The sequence below is a fragment of the Bombus huntii genome, chromosome 18, assembly GCF_024542735.1.
Source record: "Bombus huntii isolate Logan2020A chromosome 18, iyBomHunt1.1, whole genome shotgun sequence".
NCBI classification, from domain to species: Eukaryota; Metazoa; Arthropoda; class Insecta; order Hymenoptera; family Apidae; genus Bombus; species Bombus huntii.
In genome coordinates, this window is record NC_066255.1 from 1,671,671 (window position 1) to 1,692,250 (window position 20,580).

The window sequence follows — 20,580 nt, forward strand, 5'->3', positions numbered from 1 at the left end:
AATTCATCCAGTCGTTTCTCTATCATTTAACCTCAACAATATCACAAAATTAAATTAATAAATAATGACAACAATTTATTTAATTTTGATCTCATACACTATATCTGTACTTATACTTATTTCAATATATTTTTCTGTTACAAATTCATCCAGTCGTTTCTCTATCACTTAACCTCAACAATATCACACATTAAATTAATAAATAACGATAACAATTTACTTGATTTTGATCTCACTATACCTGTACTTATATTTCTATATATTTTTCTATTACAAATTCATCCAGTCGTTTCTCTATCACTTAACCTCAACAATATCACACATTAAATTAATAAATATTATAACAATTTACTTGATTTTGATCTCACTATACCTGTACTTATATTTCTATATATTTTTCTATTACAAATTCATCCAGTCGTTTCTCTATCACTTAACCTCAACAATATCACACATTAAATTAATAAATAACGATAACAATTTACTTGATTTTGATCTCACTATACCTGTACTTATATTTCTATATATTTTTCTATTACAAATTCATCCAGTCGTTTCTCTATCACTTAACCTCAACAATATCACACATTAAATTAATAAATAACGATAACAATTTACTTGATTTTGATCTCACTATACCTGTACTTATATTTCTATATATTTTTCTATTACAAATTCATCCAGTCGTTTTTCTATCACTTAACCTCAACAATACCACACATTAAGTTAATAGATAATGGTAACAATTTACTTGATTTTGATCTCATACACTATACTTGTACTTATACTTATTTCAATATATTTCTCTGTTACAAATTCATCCAGTCGTTTTTCTATGACTTAACCTCAACAATATCACACATTAAATTAATAGATAATGGTAACAGTGTATTTGATTTTGACCTTATACACTATACCTGTACTTATAGTTGTTTCAATATATTTTTCTATTAGAAATTCATCCAGTCGTTTCTCTATCACTTAACCTCAACAATATCACACATTAAATTAATAAATAACTATAACAATTTACTTGATTTTGATCTCATACACTATACTTGTACTTATACTAATTTCAATATATTTCTCTGTTACAAATTCATCCATTCGTTTCTCTATCAGCTAATCTCAACAAAATATGAAACATTTACCATTATTCTGATTTTTATCTTAAAAAAATAAACTAAAAATTATTACAATGACAGTTATCTACTTTAGTAGAGGATTTAATTGATGCATTGGATTTACTTGATGCATCATTTCCAGACAATTATTTAATTACAAATAACACGTTTGCAGCATATTCTGTGTCAATCTTAATAATTAGTTTCGCCAGTTTAATCTCTAAAAATGAGATTTTCCTACCGCGATAATACAAAACACCATCCACCGTGGTAACGTTCGATTTTAATATTCGTTGCTTTCCACGCAACAACTTGCTCGCCCATCTGAAACAAGGTCAAGGGATCTAATTGTAATCCTCGGAATTATTACTATTTCTTCCCGCGGATCGCATTTTAACGAGCTAATTGGATTAATTAATTCTTAGGCCCCCCCCCCCCTTTGTTACACGCTCTATCGTTCCTCTTGACCTCTCATTTTCCCCGCACGAGATTCGTCTGTGGATTTTCTTGTCTTCGAACACGATACAACCCACTGTACAACTGACAACATGCACGCAAAACTCGAAACATCCGGGTTAGATTTGGTTAGGTTCCGAGGAACATACTTGCAAGCATTGAAATATACAGGGTGGTTGATAACTGGTGGTACAAGCGGAAAGGGGGTGATTCTACGCGAAAAAAGAAGTCGAAAATATAGAAAAAAAATTTTTTTTTTTTAATTTTTCCATCGAGACAACGATCTACAGTGAGATCCGTTATAACGAGACGTGATAAAGTGCAGGCGTACCGAGCGAAAATTCAAAGTCGATTTTCTCGAAAACAAAGCCTCGAACGAAAATTTTTTATTCTATATTTTCGACTCCTTTTTTCGCGTAGAATCACCCCCTTTCCGCTTGTACCACCAGTTACCAATCACCCTGTATAATTAAATTGAAATTCTCAAAATCCCGACTTTTTCATACGTTCTCATAAACTCAATACCAAACGTAATCAAATATTCTATGTATTTTCGACCAATCGCGAGGAGACGCAATCGCGAGGAGAGACGTCAACGGGAGTCGTAAATTCCCGTTACGATTATAGCAATCGACACCACGGGTTGATCGATCCCCTGATTTCCGTTAAGATAATAGGGGTGATTGAGTTAGTATAACACTGTGATTCACAGAATTATAAGGTTTTATTTCCAACACTTAAGTTACACTGTTGAGTAGATATAATTCCCAGATGACAATTTGTCGCCCGAAGGTAAGATAGATATGCACGCTAGAACAAGGCTCTTATAATTGAACTTAGTACGTTAGTGGACGTAGCACTAGAGGATGCTTAATGGAAGAAGTGAATGTTCGGTGATCCCGAGAACTGACTTGGATAGTTGATGTGAATTATACTCCTCTAGCGTTGTGCTTAGACTTAGACGCTGACCTTTCCAGCATCTGTAGAAGAAGTAGCTGACTTGACCCTCCTGATGTCGTAGGAGAAGTGGTTGACTTGATCCTCCTGATGTCGTAGGAGAAGTGGTTGACTTGACCCTCCTGAGGTCGTAGGAGCAGCGAGGTTGGGTGACGATGCTGTGTCGGAGGAAAGCTAGCGATGGGTATGTCTAGCGCACGGGACCATCGGATTTGTTCATGACATTTTTGGTCAGGAAGTGAGGGCAGTATACATTGCTTCTGATTGGATAAACGAAGGTTGGTGGACTAGGAAGGTCTTAGCCGCCCTCGATAGAAAGTTGCTAGTAGGAAGCATCGTACTTGAGAAAAACTAACTTTCCCTTGTCAAGCCGTAGTAGACCATAGTCTTTAGAAATGATTCCGAAAAAAGATATTTGTTGGGTCTGAAGGACCTTAGCTAGCAAATTACTGGGATTTATGATGGGCCCTTAAGACTATTGAGGGTACGTCGTAAGGATGAGCGGACATCTGGTGTCCGGCTGGGCCGCGGAGTATGGCCTGGTCTAGGTAGACGGTCGCCCGACGTAACATTCTATGTACACAGAAATTTCCCATTTTTATTTTTATAATATTTTTTATGAAATATATTTATATACAGAGGTTGGACAAAATAATGGAAATGCCTTTTTATGTCATATACGTATTATACAAATATATACATACAGATACATATATGACATATAAGAATTCTGTTCAACACCTTTGTATGTGTTTACTGTCTTCAGATGTTTTTGAACGAATAAGCGTCCACTGTAACCATAATCTCATTTTTTTTTATTTATTTATTTATTTACATTTTACAATTTGTCCAGTAGGACATTTGATAATTATAGCAGTATACTAATATAACATGTGGGTGGCTACCCCCAGCGGGGTACCATCATCGTGTTTGTTAGGTTATGTCCCCATAACCTCATAACACTATAATTTTCAGTCCACTATTTACACTCGTGTTCATATTATTACCAATTTCTAAGAGAAGATTAAAAAGGAAACACCCAACAGATCTCACAAAGGACGTAACCTAACATACAAACACTCACCACACTAAAGAAATAAATCAATCAAATTCGAAGATGGTATCCCACTGGGGGTAGCCATCCACATGCTATTGTCACGTCCCGCGCTGCGCACGCGCCGTAACGTAGGCTAAAACTACCAATAGCGCGAGTGAGCGTTCCAATTTGAAATTTAAATAAATTTTAACAATTTGTATATAAACCAAATTCGAACGTCAAACCCCCACGGAATAACCCGTCACATGACAACTCCTCCACGGTAGACCTAAATATAAATAAGCGTAGCGGCATAGAAGAAGCGGTAATAATTCCTTAGTTTTAGAGTAGTTAATTCCTCAGTTTTGGGTGATTAGTTTTCTCAGTTCTTGGTGATTAACTCCTTGGTTCTTGGCGATCAGTTCCCATTTCCTGGCAAGTAATTTCTTGTTCATAGCGATTAATTCTTAATTCCTCTAGCTCTTAATTTCTCAATTCCTTTGTTTTTTAATTCTTCAGTTCCTTAGTTTTCAGCTCTTAATTCCTTTAGCTCTTAGTTTTGCTCTCAGCTTTTAGGTTCTTTAGTCCTTTAGTTCTTTAGCTTTTAGTTCTTTGTTTTATTAGTTTCCAATTCTTGTTAGTCTTGTTAATCGACGTGTTTGTATTTGTCAATTTGTAAACTATCGAAAATCTATCGAAATTAAAATCTTGTAATTAATAAGAGCGAAACGTATTGCGAACGATTGTAACTCCGAGCATTCGAAATTTCAACGACTATTCTGTCAATATCCAATTAGAATACGAATAAACATTTTTTTTTTGTGAAGAATATTTGTCTAATAATATAGCAGGATTAAGCGAACATTTATTTTCACCAACTTTAATCCCCTCCCGTGCCAGTACTCCTGCGCATAGCAGGTTAGCCGAAACGTGGAGTTTAATTTCAAATCGCATTAAATAACATACAATACTACAATTTAATCTAAATTCAAAAATTAACGGCAACGCAACCAAAACGAGCCATACAAAACGTAACACTATATTGCTATATCACTAAGCTATAATATTTTACCAAATGTCCTACTGGACAAATTGTAAAATGTAAATAAATAAATAATAAAAAAAAAAGAAAAAAATTTCTAAGATGTTACAAATCCCAATTGTAGTACAATTTTTTCTAACTCTTACAATGGCTATCCTACAAAAAGTATAAGTCCAAGTGGCAAAAGTATAAGAAGGAATTTTCAAAGTCTAAAGGAACAGTTTTCGTACTGGAAGCGGTTAGACCAATTCCTGTTAATTATCGCCATGTTGCTCGCCTCCGTACTTCTCGAATGCATTTCTGTAGTTCGCGGTGTCTCCCGCTGGCGACCCCAACAAAATGCGAGAAAGCTTCACGGTGAGACAACGGGGAAAAATTTTTCTGTCGATCCTTTTTTTTCTCTCTAGCGAGGAGAAGTTTCGCCAGGAACGTAGTTCCGCGAATGGGAAGTTGCTAGGTACTTTGATGGCGCTGTTGTTTGTCGATGTGGTCGAAAGTGAGGAATGGGGTTAGGTTGTGTGCGCTGATCAGATTCGTAGATAAAACAGCGCAAGCATGATTTTTATCAAATTCATCGGTGATATTCCGCGAGGAACAATATGGGAAAGGATGCGATAGATAATTTGCCAAATAAATACAACACGACGCGAAAGCTCGCCTCGAATAAATCGAACGCTGTCTCGTGAACCAATGGCGTTTCGATATTTGGTTTTTTTTGTCTTCTCTCGTTAGAGGCTAATGATCATCGATTCGAACTGGATTCTGTTTCCCTTTTCCTCTGACAGAATCATGACGTATATTTTCATTTCTCGTTCGAAGGAATAATTCGAAAAATTGAAAACTCTCGGTTGTTGTTTCGTTAAAAATGGAAATCGAACTACAGATCTCTAGCAGCATGCGTTCATTTAATGCTCATTGCCAATCAGATCCACGATCTCCACAATTAATCTCGTTGGCAGTCTCTAAATTTTTATATCGCGTTTCCCTTTGTTATCTATTTCGATAAACAAAACAATTCGCGATATTTCAGGGGAAAACTCGAGGATTAAATGGAAACGAGAAATAACGTGTATTAACAACGATCTATATTTTGATGAAATTTAAGATATTCTCGTTACGATCGGAAGATCTGCAGTGACACTCGACGACGGAACTTTCCGACGGCTTCGCCACACAAAGCGCTATGCCATCTAAGCGTAAGGCTGACATACACAATGTACCATCGATATCCCTATGGTCCTTTCGCCGAATATTCGGAAGAATGCATACGCGGCAATCGTCGTGGACATCTAACAAACGCGTGCGTAGTGGGGATATCGAGGGGCAACAAAGAAAAGAATCCGTTTGGTTTTGGACAAAAGATTCATTCCGTTTCAAATAGCGAAATGAGAAGGGTCTAGCGTAACGGCGAAGTGCGAAGGGTCTAGCGTAACGGCGAAGTGCAGAGGGTCTAGCGCAACAGCGAAGCAAACATATTCGACAAGCGTGTTTGTTTATTGTTTGTTGTTTATTGTTTATTGTTTATAGTTTATTGTTTACTGTTTACTGTTTACTGTTGACTGTTGACTGTTTACTGTTTGCTGTTTACTGTTTACTGTTTACTGTTTACTGTTTACTGTTTACTGTTTACTGTTTACTGTTTACTGTTTACTGTTTACTGTTTACTGTTTACTGTTTACTGTTTACTGTTTACTGTTTACTGTTTACTGTTTACTGTTTACTGTTTACTGTTTACTGTTTACTGTTTACTGTTTACTGTTTACTGTTTACTGTTTACTGTTTACTGTTTACTGTTTACTGTTTACTGTTTACTGTTTACTGTTTACTGTTTACTGTTTACTGTTTACTGTTTACTGTTTACTGTTTACTGTTTACTGTTTACTGTTTACTGTTTACTGTTTACTGTTTACTGTTTACTGTTTACTGTTTACTGTTTACTGTTTACTGTTTACTGTTTACTGTTTACTGTTTACTGTTTACTGTTTACTGTTTACTGTTTACTGTTTACTGTTTACTGTTTACTGTTTACTGTTTACTGTTTACTGTTTACTGTTTACTGTTTACTGTTTACTGTTTACTGTTTACTGTTTACTGTTTACTGTTTACTGTTTACTGTTTATTGTTTACTGTTTATTGTTTAGTGTTTATTGTTTATAGTTTACTGTTGACTGTTGACTGTTGACTGTTGACTGTTGACTGTTGACTGTTGACTGTTTACTATTGACTGTTTACTATTGACTGTTTACTGTTTAATGTTTACTGTTTATTGTTTATTGTTTACTGTTTAGTGTTTAGTGTTTATTGTTTATAGTTTACTGTTGACTGTTGACTGTTGACTGTTGACTGTTTACTGTTGACTATTGACTATTGACTGTTTACTGTTTACTGTTTACTGTTTACTGTTTACTATTGACTGTTGACTATTGACTGTTTACTATTGACTGTTTACTGTTTACTGTTTATTGTTTAGTGTTTATTGTTTATAGTTTACTATTGACTGTTGACTGTTTACTGTTCACTGTTTACTATTGACTGTTTACTGTTGACTATTGACTGTTTACTGTTTACTGTTTACTATTGACTGTTTACTATTTACAATTGGTTGTTGTCTGTTTACTGTTGACTGTGTTGCGGATCGGTATCAATAGGACGCCGACAGGTCGAGGCATCAACGCGGCGCAACACCTCCCGGGCGATCCGCTGGTAGCAACCGCCAACACTAGAGGGCTACGACGACAACGAGTCTGTTTAACTCGCTAGCGGTCGAATATACGAACGATTGATACAAATACCGCACCTAGCGAAACTCCCTCTACGTCTAAGGCAGGGACTACCGGGCATAGCCTTACTGACGAGTCCACCGGTAGTCCTGGAACGAAACGCACAACTCTCTTTTCATCCGCCACAACTGTTTACTGTTTACTATTTACTGTTGACTGTTGACTTTCCGCTGTTGAGTGTTGAGTGTTGATTGCTGGCTGTTGATTGTTGACTGTTGTTTGTTAACTGTTGATTGTTAAATAAACTTTGTTGTTGAACATCGAAAGTATTTCTTGGGCACTTACATCTGCAACCAACCACCACCTCAGATCGGATAAAAATAATTAGAAGGATAACCAAATTAATTATAAACACACATCACGCGTTTAACATACAGTGGTTCACCAGAAACTCGTAGAAACCTTTTATGAATAAATTACGTGTATTACATGAAACATTCTGAAATTTCATTAGAACTGTAATAAGACTGGACCGTCATGATGATATTGATAAATTATGAAAGAGACTTTAAAAAATATACAGAAGTAGCAAGAAATTTCTGGTGCAAGTATATTTTTCATAGAAATTATGAAAATATTCTTCCTTTAATTATTAACATTTTGACTGCCACGTTGGGACCGGAGCGCTTCAACTTCTTACAATCGTAAAAATTTAATGAAAATTGACAGTTATGACATTTTGAATACAACCGATAAATAGAAGATACTTTAAAATAAAAAGTGCCACATTAAACAATTAAACATTTTTATTAAAACATCAATAAAAAAAAAAAATGAGAACAGATGTTCCATCTAACGGTGCACTGTCTTAAAACACTGTGGCGCCCTCAGCGAAACATGTGATTTCGGCGCGGCATTTAAAATGTTAAAGGCTTTTTATTGATTAAATTATTAAAAGAAACATAGGAATAGAACATATCTAGTCATAAAGTAAGCTTTATAACTAACGATTTATAATCAATTTATTAATAAAACTAATATTCTAATTTGTTAATAAAATATCTAATTCGACGGTTCGTTGGTCTGTTCACAGTGTGCAGCGAGAATCCTGGCCTAAGCGGTCGTTACCACGCCGGACTGTGGAGTGGAAAGCGTTGGTCCTGCTGCCGCTTGTCCACACGTTCCGCGGAGGGCTGCGACACTTGCAGCTCCTGGTCCTCTAAGCCGTTAAACGCAACGAACCCGTCCTCCACGTCCACATTGAGCTTCACCTCGGCCACCGGAAGCACCATCGCCACCACTGCCGCCATAACCGATCGACCACAGACGACCAACTCAGAGGCGAACAACAATCCCATCGTTCACTCGCAGGCCCGTTCAACTATCGGTTCGTACCAACTTTCATTTTTCTCCTTATTGTATCTCCTTCTTTTCTACGATCTACGTTCTTATTTCTCTTGTTCTGTTTGCTTAGCAAGATTTTAAAAATAATTTCCAAAGCTTCTACATCGGTAGTTCCGATCGTGAACAGCAGAGGGCAGGTGCGACGCTTAGAAAAGAAACGCGCGCACTTTGAATGTGATAGAATCGCGAATGTTTCAAAATCGGATTTTTCCAAGATTTTTAAATTGTATTTGCCAATATTGTGTAACATAGGATTAAGTTGACGACAGGCTGCAGGCGATCCATCTTTAAAAGGTTAAAGTATGAAGAATAGATTTTTCTTGTTTTGTTGGTAACCTGGACGTGGTAAAACAAGATGAAAGTATGATGGCGCACGTGGAATGCTATAGGATGATCGATAGAGGAATTAGCGAACTGACGATTGTGAAAACTAAAGTGAGAAGTTCAAAGGTTAGAGATATACATGCTGTAACTTGATACTCTGGCGACTCTTTCGCGCCACGCTTGCCAAGGTCTACGTTTCAAAGAAACCAGTAGAAAATTATCTGCTGACTCTGGCAAAGAGAGGATAAAACCTGCAAACCACCACATTTCTTTGATACGTCGAGCGTTTTACCTTTTTTAAAGACGACGAACGTGTGACATGAATTTCGTGTTTCAAGATCTTTCAGTGCAACTCTCAAGTTTTTCTTACAGTTTCACCGAGATATCTTCGCGACGTTAACGAAGCTATTCTTCTTCCATAATAATCTGTTTCCATGAACTTTCTTCTTTTTTTTTCTTTTTTTTATTCTACTTTTCACCAGCTTTAAAATAGATTCGACCAATCGACTAATAGCTTAATTAATCCCATGAGTTGGCCAATGTTAAATTCAACGCTAGTTTTCCGTTTAATCTGCGGCCTGCTTCCTTCCGGTTCGACTTCGCGTCGTATTTCGGGCTTACCGAAACTCACCAGCCCCCTTCCAGTTAAATATTAGCGAGCGTCGCGGTAATTCCAAGACAAACTCTCCCCTAGTCATAAATGTCCGGTCAGTTAATACCGGATTCCATTAGGACCCCTTAGTGGCTTTGAAATTCCAATCAGTTTCAGTAGAATTGACAGTTGTTGAGCTCACGTTGCATGGAATAACTAGGAAATTGCGTTATTTCATTGGTCTAACGATCAGTCTTGTATTAAATTTCCATTTAAATTCTCCTGTTTGTTGGATTTATCCTGTTTCCTCTTTTTTTTTTTTTTTTTTTTTTTTAAAGACTGCATCGAAATGTAACATTGTTTTTATTTTTTATGGAGATATATTTAATTAACTATATTGAAAACACCGAGATATTCGAAATGGTCAATTCGTAGGTTTTCGTAGGAATTTTATAAATTTGCCACGCTACAATTTGTGATTTTAATGATTTTTTTTTTTGCAAGTATGGGTATAAATGTCTTTCCCTTGCATTATATATTTTTCCATATACCTTTCATTTTGATTTCTTTGGTGCAACTTTTATACTTTGATCGTTGATAGTTTTAGTATTAATATTACAATAGTCACCAGCCTTTTTCTATTTTTTAACAATTATTTCTACTAAACTATTGCTCAAAAGTATGAGTGAGTACTCAATATTGAAATATTTTAAAGATTAAGTAAATTAAAGATCGTACAATTGTTACTTCATTAGGATTTTAATTAAATTATCAAATACCTTGATACATTTGTACACCCAATAAGAACAACCCAATAGGATACAGTAGTCACCAGCTTTTTTCTATTCTTCAACAATTGTTCCTACTAAACTATTGCTCAGAAGTATGAGTACTCAATATTGAAATATTTTAAAGATTAAGTAAATTAAAGATCGTACAATTGTTACTTCATTGACATTTTAATTAAATTGTCAAATACCTTGATACATTTGTACACCCAATAAGGACAACCCAATAGGATTACAATAGCCACCAGCTTTTTTCTATTCTTCAACAATTATTTCTACTATACTATTGCTCAAAAGTATGAGTGAGTACTCAATATTGAAATATTTGAAGATTAACTAACTTAAAGATCGTACAATTGTTACTTCATTTGCATTTTAATTAAATTGTCAAATACCTTGATACATTTGTACACCCAATAAGAACAACCCAATAGGATTACAATAGTCACCAGCCTTTTTCTATTCTTCAACAATTATTTCTACTAAACTATTGCTCAAAAGTATGAGTACTCAATATTGCAATATTTTAAAGATTAACTAACTTAAAGATCATTCACTTGTTACTTCATTGGCATTTTAATTAAATTGTCAAATACCTTGATACATTTGTACACCCAATAAGAACAACCCAATAGGATTACAATAGCCACCAGCTTTTTTCTATTCTTCAACAATTGTTTCTACTAAACTATTGCTCAGAAGTATGAGTACTCAATATTGAAATATTTTAAAGATTAAGTAAATTAAAGATCGTACAATTGTTTCTTCATTTGCATTTTAATTAAATTGTCAAATACCTTGATACATTTGTACACCCAATAAGAACAACCCAATAGGATACAATAGCCACCAGCTTTTTTCTATTCTTCAACAATTATTTCTACTATACTATTGCTCAAAAGTATGAGTGAGTACCCAATATTGAAATATTTGAAGATTAACTAACTTAAAGATCATTCAATTGTTACTTCATTTGCATTTTAATTAAATTGTCAAATACCTTGATACATTTGTACACCCAATAAGAACCCAACCCAATAGGATTACAATAGCCACCAGCTTTTTTCTATTCTTCAACAATTATTTCTACTAAACTATTGCTCAAAAGTATGAGTGAGTACTCAATATTGAAATATTTGAAGATTAACTAACTTAAAGATCATTCAATTGTTACTTCATTTGCATTTTAATTAAATTATCAAATACTTTGATAAATTGGAACACTTTACATTAACTCTTTGCACTTCTCTGTCGAGTGTGACTCGACGTCAGTTTTTATCTCAGGAGCTGCTTTGTCGAGCCCCACTCGACATTCTTTACCACCTTTTTTTGTGATTGCATCCTGGAAATTGTTCCAAGATATATCACACACTTAAAAATTACAAAATACAACAATAGTGTGAATAAAACTGTTTAATTGAATCTAACTAAATTTCTGTCTTCCTTTATTTATTTAAATTCTCTTATATTTTAGTTAAAGTAAATCTCAAATAAAACACTAAAAAGCACTTGACAGCTGCTGCTAACGAAATTGAAATAAAATTCAGCGTACAGAGGATTAATAAATATCAAACAGTTATTTGAAACGATATCATTGGCATAATTTTTAACATGCAAGAAATTTTCATTTTCACAATATTTCGCTTCTTTATTTCTTTGGAAAACTGTCCATACGAGATGTCTTCGATGACGTCGTATCTTACGTCGACGATCAACAGTAACATCTCGACGTTCTTCTTCTTCTTGAAGCACGGAACATGAAGCAGAGGACCATAAACAGGGCTGCAAATACAAAATAAGGGATGAAATTCGACAGGCGTAGTTAAACGGGTCAATGCACAGCGATAGTATTCGTTGTGCCTTGCTCTTTATGCTGTCATTGTGCACCGACCCATTTGACGCGGCTTTTTATATTTTATTTTTCCTTTTCCGTCACCGTGCATCGACCCACTCGGCGCATCGAACAGATCCTCTCCGCGTCTCGCATTCTTCCTCTCTCCTTTCTTTTATTTTTCTCTTCTTCCATCTGTCTGTTCGAACAGCTAGACGTACATTTCATGAATTTTACATTTTGAAACTTTTACGATGATTAGACGACATTTCTCATAGTTCTTCGAGCTTCCATCATATTTTTATTAGTTGCGATCTATCGCGAGGTTCCGTCAACATTCCAACACGCATCTTCGGGATAAACTTGAACATTTTTTTCTTCTTCAGGGCAAGCCCAAAATATTCTATATGTACTTGCGCAGGACTTGTAGATAATTGTAATATAGAACAACGAGAACTTGCTGTTGCAACCCGTCAAATATATTTAAAAAAAAATAATTAGTATACAAACTATATTCGTTGATACGCTCGTATAAAATATAAATATAAATCGCTAATGACTCGTTAATTAGATCGCTGATATCTCGTAGATATTGATCGATAATTCGTAGATACTGGGTATATACTCGCGATCGTGTCACGTAAAATAAAGAAAAGGAAATTGAAGATGAAAAGTAATAATAAAAAAAAAAGAGAATTTATTTCTTAACACACTGATCAATCTACTTCCGAACTCCAGCCGTGCCTTTCCAAGACTGAAGCCCTTACAACTTGACTTTCGGAGGAATCCGATTCTTTTTCTCTGTCGCCCCTCAATATCCCCACCATCCACGCGTTTGTTAGGCGTCCGCCACCGTTGCCACGCACGCCTCCTCTCGAACATTCGGCGAAAGGACCGTTGGGATATTGATGGCTCATTAGGCACTTCGTTTCGGCGATATACATTGTTGCCGAGTGCCGCCACATCTTTATTTCCATCATCAGTCCATCGGTTCCGAAGCGCGGCCTGACCTCTGATGTGGATTGAGATGTGGTTGATGTGACAATCGCGTCCGTTTATTTATACTGGTCGGGGGATAGTCGAAAAATTCAGATTCGTCTTTGTTCAACGGTTGCACGTAGCGGCAACATTGTTTTGTCCGGTGTTTATTTAGCGTTACGTTTCGTGCGTCAAGGCGGTGTCAATGTCTCGAGGCAAAACAACAATATAAGCTTTCGATTCGCATCGTTCTCTGACTCATGTGCCGCTACATATTCTAAAAATATTCTAAATATTCTAAAGTATTTTAAAATTATTGAGATATGTATAATTTTGTGTGCTGGACTGGGTTAGATGCATAGTAGAGATACTTGTATGCGAATATCAGTGTGTGGAAGTATGTGTGTCGCGGCGTTTCGAAAACAGATGAATGTAAACTGTGTTCAGTCGGTTAACAGTCGGCTATGGAGGAAAGTGCTGAGACGCGTGCAAGTGTGTATCCATGAATATCTTAAAAATCGTCCATCAAATAAATATATAATTATTCTAATATTAATTCCAAGTGTAAATTTAGTGTTCCTATACCATTATTTCGGTTATTAAGATCCACAATTCTCAACAAAAATAAATATTCTAAAAATATTCTTCTCCTGGATGAACCGCAAATACAACATTTAACGTTTTCTGTACCATGGGTTTATTTATTCAATGATTATTTTTGCAACAACGCGAGATGCTCAATGGCTTGTTCGGTGAAAAGTGGAAAATTCGATGACCAGATTGCTCTCTCGCTTTGGAGGAAAGAAAAATTCGACATTGACCGGCTATCGATGGTTCGTTGTGGGATGAATAGAACGATAGTGTCGGTACGTTCTATTGAAATTTTTGACGCGAATGTCGATCAGGTGTACACAGCGTTGCAGAACCTGTGACAAGTATACGGCGACCGTTTTCCAAACATAAGAATGTTGTGTCATAGATAGAAATTAATACGTAAAATTTTGTTGTCTCAACTTGAACGAAACGTAAACTAATTTATTTCTAAATTAATATCATCCTTCTGTGAAATAATTTCAATTAAATTGCCGGAAGCACCTCTGCTTCATTGAATTTATTTACCACTTATGCACATATTAATTAATCGGGACACATAGGTATATTAAATTTCGTGTTAATTAACAGTATTTTCATATAACTACAAATATTTCATACTATAAAAGTTACACGTAGAATTTGATAAAAAATTGTATACTCACAACTTTAGCTGAAATACTCTTAACACTAGAACTACCGATAGTTAACACGAAACTATTTCTACCAAAACCAGTGAAAATGACTGGCCTTTAAAAAATACGTAATGATAGAATATTTTTATATTTATTGATTTATTACTTTCTTATAGAAGGAATTCCATGTTATGTTATTGAGAATCGTAGATCTTAATTGCCGAAATAAATGTAAAGGAACACTAAGGTTACACTTAAAATTCAAATTAAAATAGTTATAGATTTATTTAATAAACGATTTCTAGGATGTTCGTCGATATACATTTGCACGCGTCTCGGCACTTTCTTTGTCTCGCCATCTTCCGTACCACGCTGCCAACGGAACAGTTGCATTCATCTGTTTTTCGAGACGTCGCGCGTACACATACTTCCGCACACTCATATTCGCATACGTGTGTCACTACTACGCGGCCAATCTATGTAGCACACAAAATTATACATATCTCAATATATGTAGTACATTTTTGGTATTATTAATCCATCTGGGACCATAATCCCTAAACGAGGGTTGACACATTTATAAAATTGTAGAACCAGTCGTTTTGACTAGTGTGGTATCTCTAGCGTAAGCATCTAGCGATCTAGCGATCGATCCGGAATTTTCCTCATAACTGATATCGTCATATCGAATTATACGCAGTAAAAATTTTAAAAACGTGTGGCAAGTTGTACGAAACGAGGAAACTGGTTAATTAGGGTTCAATAAACAAATTGCAGGACCCTTTTACACTTTGACAAGTACCAGTCATTTTGACTGGTATTGGTATAAGTAACCTTGATACAAAATTATTTTCAGTTTGAATACATAAAAAGCAAAATAAAATTCATTATATTATTTTTTTAATTATCATTGCGAAAGTCATTACATTATTGCGGAAAAAGGTACAACATGAAATAGGAATTTGAAAATAAAATTGTAAAACCAGTCAATTTGACTGGTGTGGTAGGTCTAGTGTTAATTCATCAAGAAAGAAATTTGTGAATCTGTCACAGTAAATAAGGAAAAGAAAATATAAGATTAACGACGATGAAATGGCTACAATAATCTAATAATTTAATAATTTCTGGCTACGATCCGCGTTATCGTTTTACATTTGATCCTGCTACCATTTTTCAGTGTGCTCCAGCGTACAAACATCTTCCACTTCTCGCGGTATACAGCTGTTCCGTTTCCAAGGAATAGCTCATCCGATTATTTTCCCCGAGTTGCTTCCTCGAACAAGTTCCTTGCTCGCAACTGCGTTCGTGCCTTAGAAGTTGGCCAGTTTGTAACATTAACACTTGCTGGATCGGTCTAATGAAATTAGCACGGGTATTAGCTTGCAAATGCGCTGGGAACGTCCATGTGTATCTTCGTTTTCGAATATTCGTGCATCCAGCCACGTGCTTCGTTCACGTGTTCTAAACGTATTACATTGGGTTGGCAACTAAGTGATTGCAGATTTTGTCTATACCATGTAATGACAAAATCCGCAATCACTTAGTTGCCAACCCAATAGGACGATGATGACCAGCTACGGTAGATAACCAACTGATTATCAGTGTTGAATCATCAAAGTGTTCAAATTTCATCCACTCAGAAACACGCAACTCGGCACTTTACCGAGTCAGTCATTAAAAAATGGAAATTCTATTTTTCTAAACATAGTAAATCACGTTTCTGTCTTTTATAACACGTTGACTGGCGTGTCACCCATATTCGGGTGACAGCAAAGTTCCTGATAGGGCCGCCCCAACCGCATTCGGACGACAGCAAAGCCCCCGGCAGCGGGTGTCACCCACATTTGGGTGACGGCGAAAGTTTCTGGTGAGACCGCGTCACCCGCATTTGGATGACAGCAAAGCTTTTGACAGGGGCGTGTCACCCATATACGGGTGACAGCAAAGTTTCTGATGCTGCTGCGTCACCCGTATTCGGGTGACTCTTATTTGACTGCTTGCGAAGGATCGTCGTAGGTATTTGAAAAGATATTCCACAAGAAGTAATAAAACTATTGAATTGTTATACAAGTAATACGAAAATGGTTTATTAAGAAAATTATTTAGAATGTAAAATTTTGAAGCATTCTATACAAAGCTGAGTTTGATCGGAACAGTTTGGACAATAAGTTGCTGTTTTCTTTAAATTCTTCCGTGTCTTTGATCGGTCCGTTCGACGTTTTTTATCCGCATAACATAGTTTGCATGCGCGTCTAATGCTTCTTCCGGAATCATTTTTCCGGACGGCGATATTATGCTGACTCCGTCGAAGACAAGGATTTTTTGTATTTTCAGACAACCCTAATAATTTTGCAGCTAATAATTCTCTAAATCTTCTAATATTTACATTCTTCCTTGTCTCAATTTTCTGATACAAGTAAGTTTATTATTTCGTCATCGACGAACAGCTGAAACACATGATATGGATTGACATCGTCAGGTAATTGCCTAATGAGGCCGTCTGTCTCGGGAAAAGAAAATGACTTCTGCCGACCATTAAATTCATCCCATTCGCCAAATTGAATTGTACTTTCCTCGGTATCTCGGTTCTTCTTTCTTCCTCAATGACAAATTTTTGTAAAATCACGTTCAGTATCACCACGATTGCACTTATCAATATCCGAATCAGAATTAGACGATGTAATTCTATTTATATTTCTATTTCTAAGAAATCTGATTTCTTCCTCATCGCTACCATCCGAATTTGTGTTTAACCTCGTAAAAGCTTTCTTTTTCACTGCTATTTGACTCACTAAGCAATAAGTTTTCCATTTTTCTTTTCCACATTGTAACGAATTAGGGCAGAGATTTTAAGTTATCTAAAATATCGGTGGGAGTATCTAGCAGAGTGCGCTTGATACAGCGGCACTCGTGGCCTGAAGGAGATTTCATTGAAAACACACGCGGCAGTCAACGTGATTTCAAGACAATTTTAACAATCGATACACTTTCAACTATACGTAATTATGTCTCTGCAGAAAGTTCTAGGATTAAAATAAGAAGCTGAATTCTCAGCCCAATGTACTCAAATTCTAAGTGTTAAAATCTGTAATGAAATTAGCGAAATTCTTCTATTGTAAATCCCCTTAATTCTAAGCCATTTGTGACGATAACAGTTAGATCAGCATGGTGTCTGGTACACCAAAGAATTTTAAATACTTCAGCATTCCACTCGAAAATTCTTAATCATCTTAGACCCTTCAATAACTTTAAATTCTCTTTAAATTCTTCTATTGTAAATCGTCTCAATTTTAAGCCATTTGTGACCATAGCAATTAGATCAGCATGCTGTTTGGTACACCAAGAATTTTAAATACTCGAGCAGTGCATTCGAGAATTCTTAATCATCTTAATCTTTTTCTTGAAATACTTAGTTTTCGAACGATCTTTCTTGCAATTGAAGATAAAAGAAAATAAAATACAGCAATCTGTTCTTCTCGAAGGCAATGGAACGGAGGTGATTAAATGTATAATGGTCGATGATACGTTTTAGGTTATGTGGCAACAGTGTTAGAATCCTCGGTTCGTATGCTTTTTTCCAATGACGAAGCAGCGGCTTTACCGTTGAAAAAAGTGAAACGAAGCAAAGCAAAGTCTTATTTGCTCGACGTTCTCCTTCTTTGCCTCATAGTTCCACGTAATCTCGCGCCTCCAAAGCATCCCGTTATGCAATACCGAGAAGTATCTTGCTGGAATGCAGAAGTTGGAAGAACCGAGAAAATAAGAAGCCACGTTCCACATTCTCCCTCGATGGATAGCTTCAAGTAGTGACGCGTCGAAGAATGATAAGTGGCGACAGTTCTATATTGTCGTTGTTTTTCCATCATACTGCTACATTCTTCATGGTAAAATCGAATTGAATTAAAAAAAAAGTAATAAAAGGTTTCCTCAAAATTCGTTTCTTTTTTTTTACTCGTCCAGATATGGAAGCGTATATTTTCTTTCAAAATCTACCGCAGTTCGTTTTGTTTACTAAGTAAACAGCCGGTGAATGTAAATTAAAATAGCGAGTGAGAGAAAATAACTAGCAATGGGAGAAGTTGGCCTGTGCTTGCGACACTAATGGAAGATTACAATAGGAAAATGTAACAAGTTTAATTTAAGCTCATATTTTAAAATAACAATATTTCAAATTTAATATGTTGTGAATGAATTTTATATTACCAATTTCTCTCCTTTTATTTCATTTTAGCATTAAATAAAGCATAGGGAAATGCTTGTTCATGGAAACAATTTCGCAATTCAATAGCGTAGTTTCAAAATTGTCTTTTCATTAAATTTGTTTACAGATATACAGGGTGGTTGGTAACTGGTGGTACAAGCGGAAAGGGGGTGATTCTACGCGAAAAAAGAAGTCGAAAATATAGAATAAAAATTTTTCGTTCGAGGCTTTGTTTTCGAGAAAATCGACTTTGAATTTTCGCTCGGTACGCGTGCGGTACGTTATAACGGATCTCACTGTAGATCGTTGTCTCGATGGAAAAATTAAAAAAAAAAATTAAACAAAAATTTTTATTCTATATTTTCGACTTCTTTCTGTATTACGACAACTACGCGCTTATCGCTACATTGTGTATATCTCGCCGGTCATGTAAGACGATCTGTCTGCAACACTGTAGTATCAAGGGAGACGGTTAGGAACACGGCCTATAGTAAACCTCGGGTCGTAACATATTCTACCACATAGAAGAACCCTCAAGTGATATATAAAATTAGCTTCAGAGTTACTATTAAATACATCAATTTCAAACGCGATGATACTCTATAAACAAGCAAGAAAAACAAAAATCAAGGTATCGGATTTTAGAATGGCACTCGCTATGCACCTTACACAGTGCCATTCACCAGAGCCGTGAAATATACTTATTCGACAAAGATTGCGACACGAAACGCAGAAGAAAGAAGGGCAAGCGTACCTGGCACGAAAATTTTGCAGAGAGTGGTATAAAAAAAATGTTAAACAGTTAGGATCAAAAAATTGCTAAGAATCGGATCAAAGAGGTGACCACCTATCGTCCAAATTGTATCGATGAGCCACATTTATGTTTAAAGTGTTTCAACACAGTGCATCGTTATACGAAACATTTGTTCTCATTTTTTTTATTGATGTTCTAATAAAAATGTTTAATTGTTCAATGGGGCACTTTCTATTTTAAAGTATCTTCTATTTATCGGTTATATTCAAACTGCCTTAACTGTCAATTTTCATTCCATTTTTACAATTGTAAGAAGTTGCGGCGCTCCGGTCACCAATGACCAATATGGCGTCACAGGAGAAACCGTGGCGGGTGATATATGACCCACGTGGTAGTCAAAGTGTCAAATTCAATCTAGCATTCTATATAAGCCCAATGAAAAATCCTATTATTATTAAATTTAAATATTTTACAACTGCTATCATCATCTCCACCTATCGTGTACCTGCAATAACCTGATTATATTGTACACGTACATTTGGTTTAGGTTAATTTATGCTGTCGCAATACATTTCTATAACCACGTTTAAAATACGAGAAATATCCTCACGCAAAGTGTTTGATTCGATAGCAGGAATTCCATAGAATATTTAGTTTCTTCGTAGGTAATTTTTTAAAACTCGATACGACATCGATTAACGAAGCACGATAAATGTATTCAATTTTGATGAAATTGGTCCGCTATATTTCAGTGTGTTATACACACGAAATTGCTCCGAAAAATATTTCTATTGTTCGTATTCAATAAAATACAATTTTTCTCATAGGTTGGAAGTATTCGACCTTGGAAGGGTAAACAAAGCGTATAAAGAGCGTGTTGATTGATTTAATAGTAAAATGTAATTGAGCCACCTAATAATTACGAGTTTCATGTTCCGAAACGATCTACAAAATGTATCTCGCGAAATATCACGACTACGATACTAGCGACATCTGGAATTCAAGCTTTTCACGATATTAGCATAGGTTGATGCGAAATAATCGGTGAACAGTGTTTGGACAGGCAAGTTTCGAGGAAGTTGGTCGGCTTGAAGAGGATCCGATGGAAAAAGTTTGGACTGCCATTCACGGTACCGGTACTCGAGTA

At 35.7% G+C, this 20,580-nt stretch overlaps 1 protein-coding gene and 2 long non-coding RNA genes across 12 annotated transcripts in view; 1 reads left to right on the plus strand and 2 right to left on the minus strand.

Annotated features, from left to right (window-relative positions):
* The window catches only part of LOC126875450 (tyrosine-protein kinase Btk29A-like), a 216,335-nt gene that overhangs the window by 55,099 nt on the left and 140,656 nt on the right, over positions 1–20,580 (plus strand). For 3 of the 5 annotated variants that reach the window (XM_050638374.1, XM_050638372.1, XM_050638375.1), the window contains exon 4: positions 8,429–8,722. In XM_050638374.1, the coding sequence (XP_050494331.1) occupies positions 8,429–8,722 (294 nt within the window). Of the gene's footprint in view, positions 1–8,428; positions 8,723–18,010; positions 18,301–18,806; positions 19,009–20,580 lie in introns of those variants that run through there. The other 2 variants (XM_050638371.1, XM_050638373.1) reach the window with 2 other exon arrangements.
* The window catches only part of LOC126875458 (uncharacterized), a 143,506-nt gene continuing 122,980 nt past the window's right edge, over positions 55–20,580 (minus strand). For 5 of the 6 annotated variants that reach the window (XR_007693459.1, XR_007693460.1, XR_007693457.1 and 2 more), the window contains one exon: positions 55–704. This is a non-coding gene — a long non-coding RNA (uncharacterized LOC126875458). Of the gene's footprint in view, positions 705–917; positions 987–20,580 lie in introns of all 6 variants that reach the window. The other variant, XR_007693456.1, reaches the window with a different exon arrangement.
* Positions 10,510–14,353, minus strand: LOC126875466 (uncharacterized). Its single transcript, XR_007693471.1, has 3 exons — positions 11,650–14,353; positions 10,839–11,039; positions 10,510–10,634 (listed from the first exon to the last, which is right to left on the minus strand). It is a non-coding gene; the product is annotated as an uncharacterized LOC126875466 (long non-coding RNA).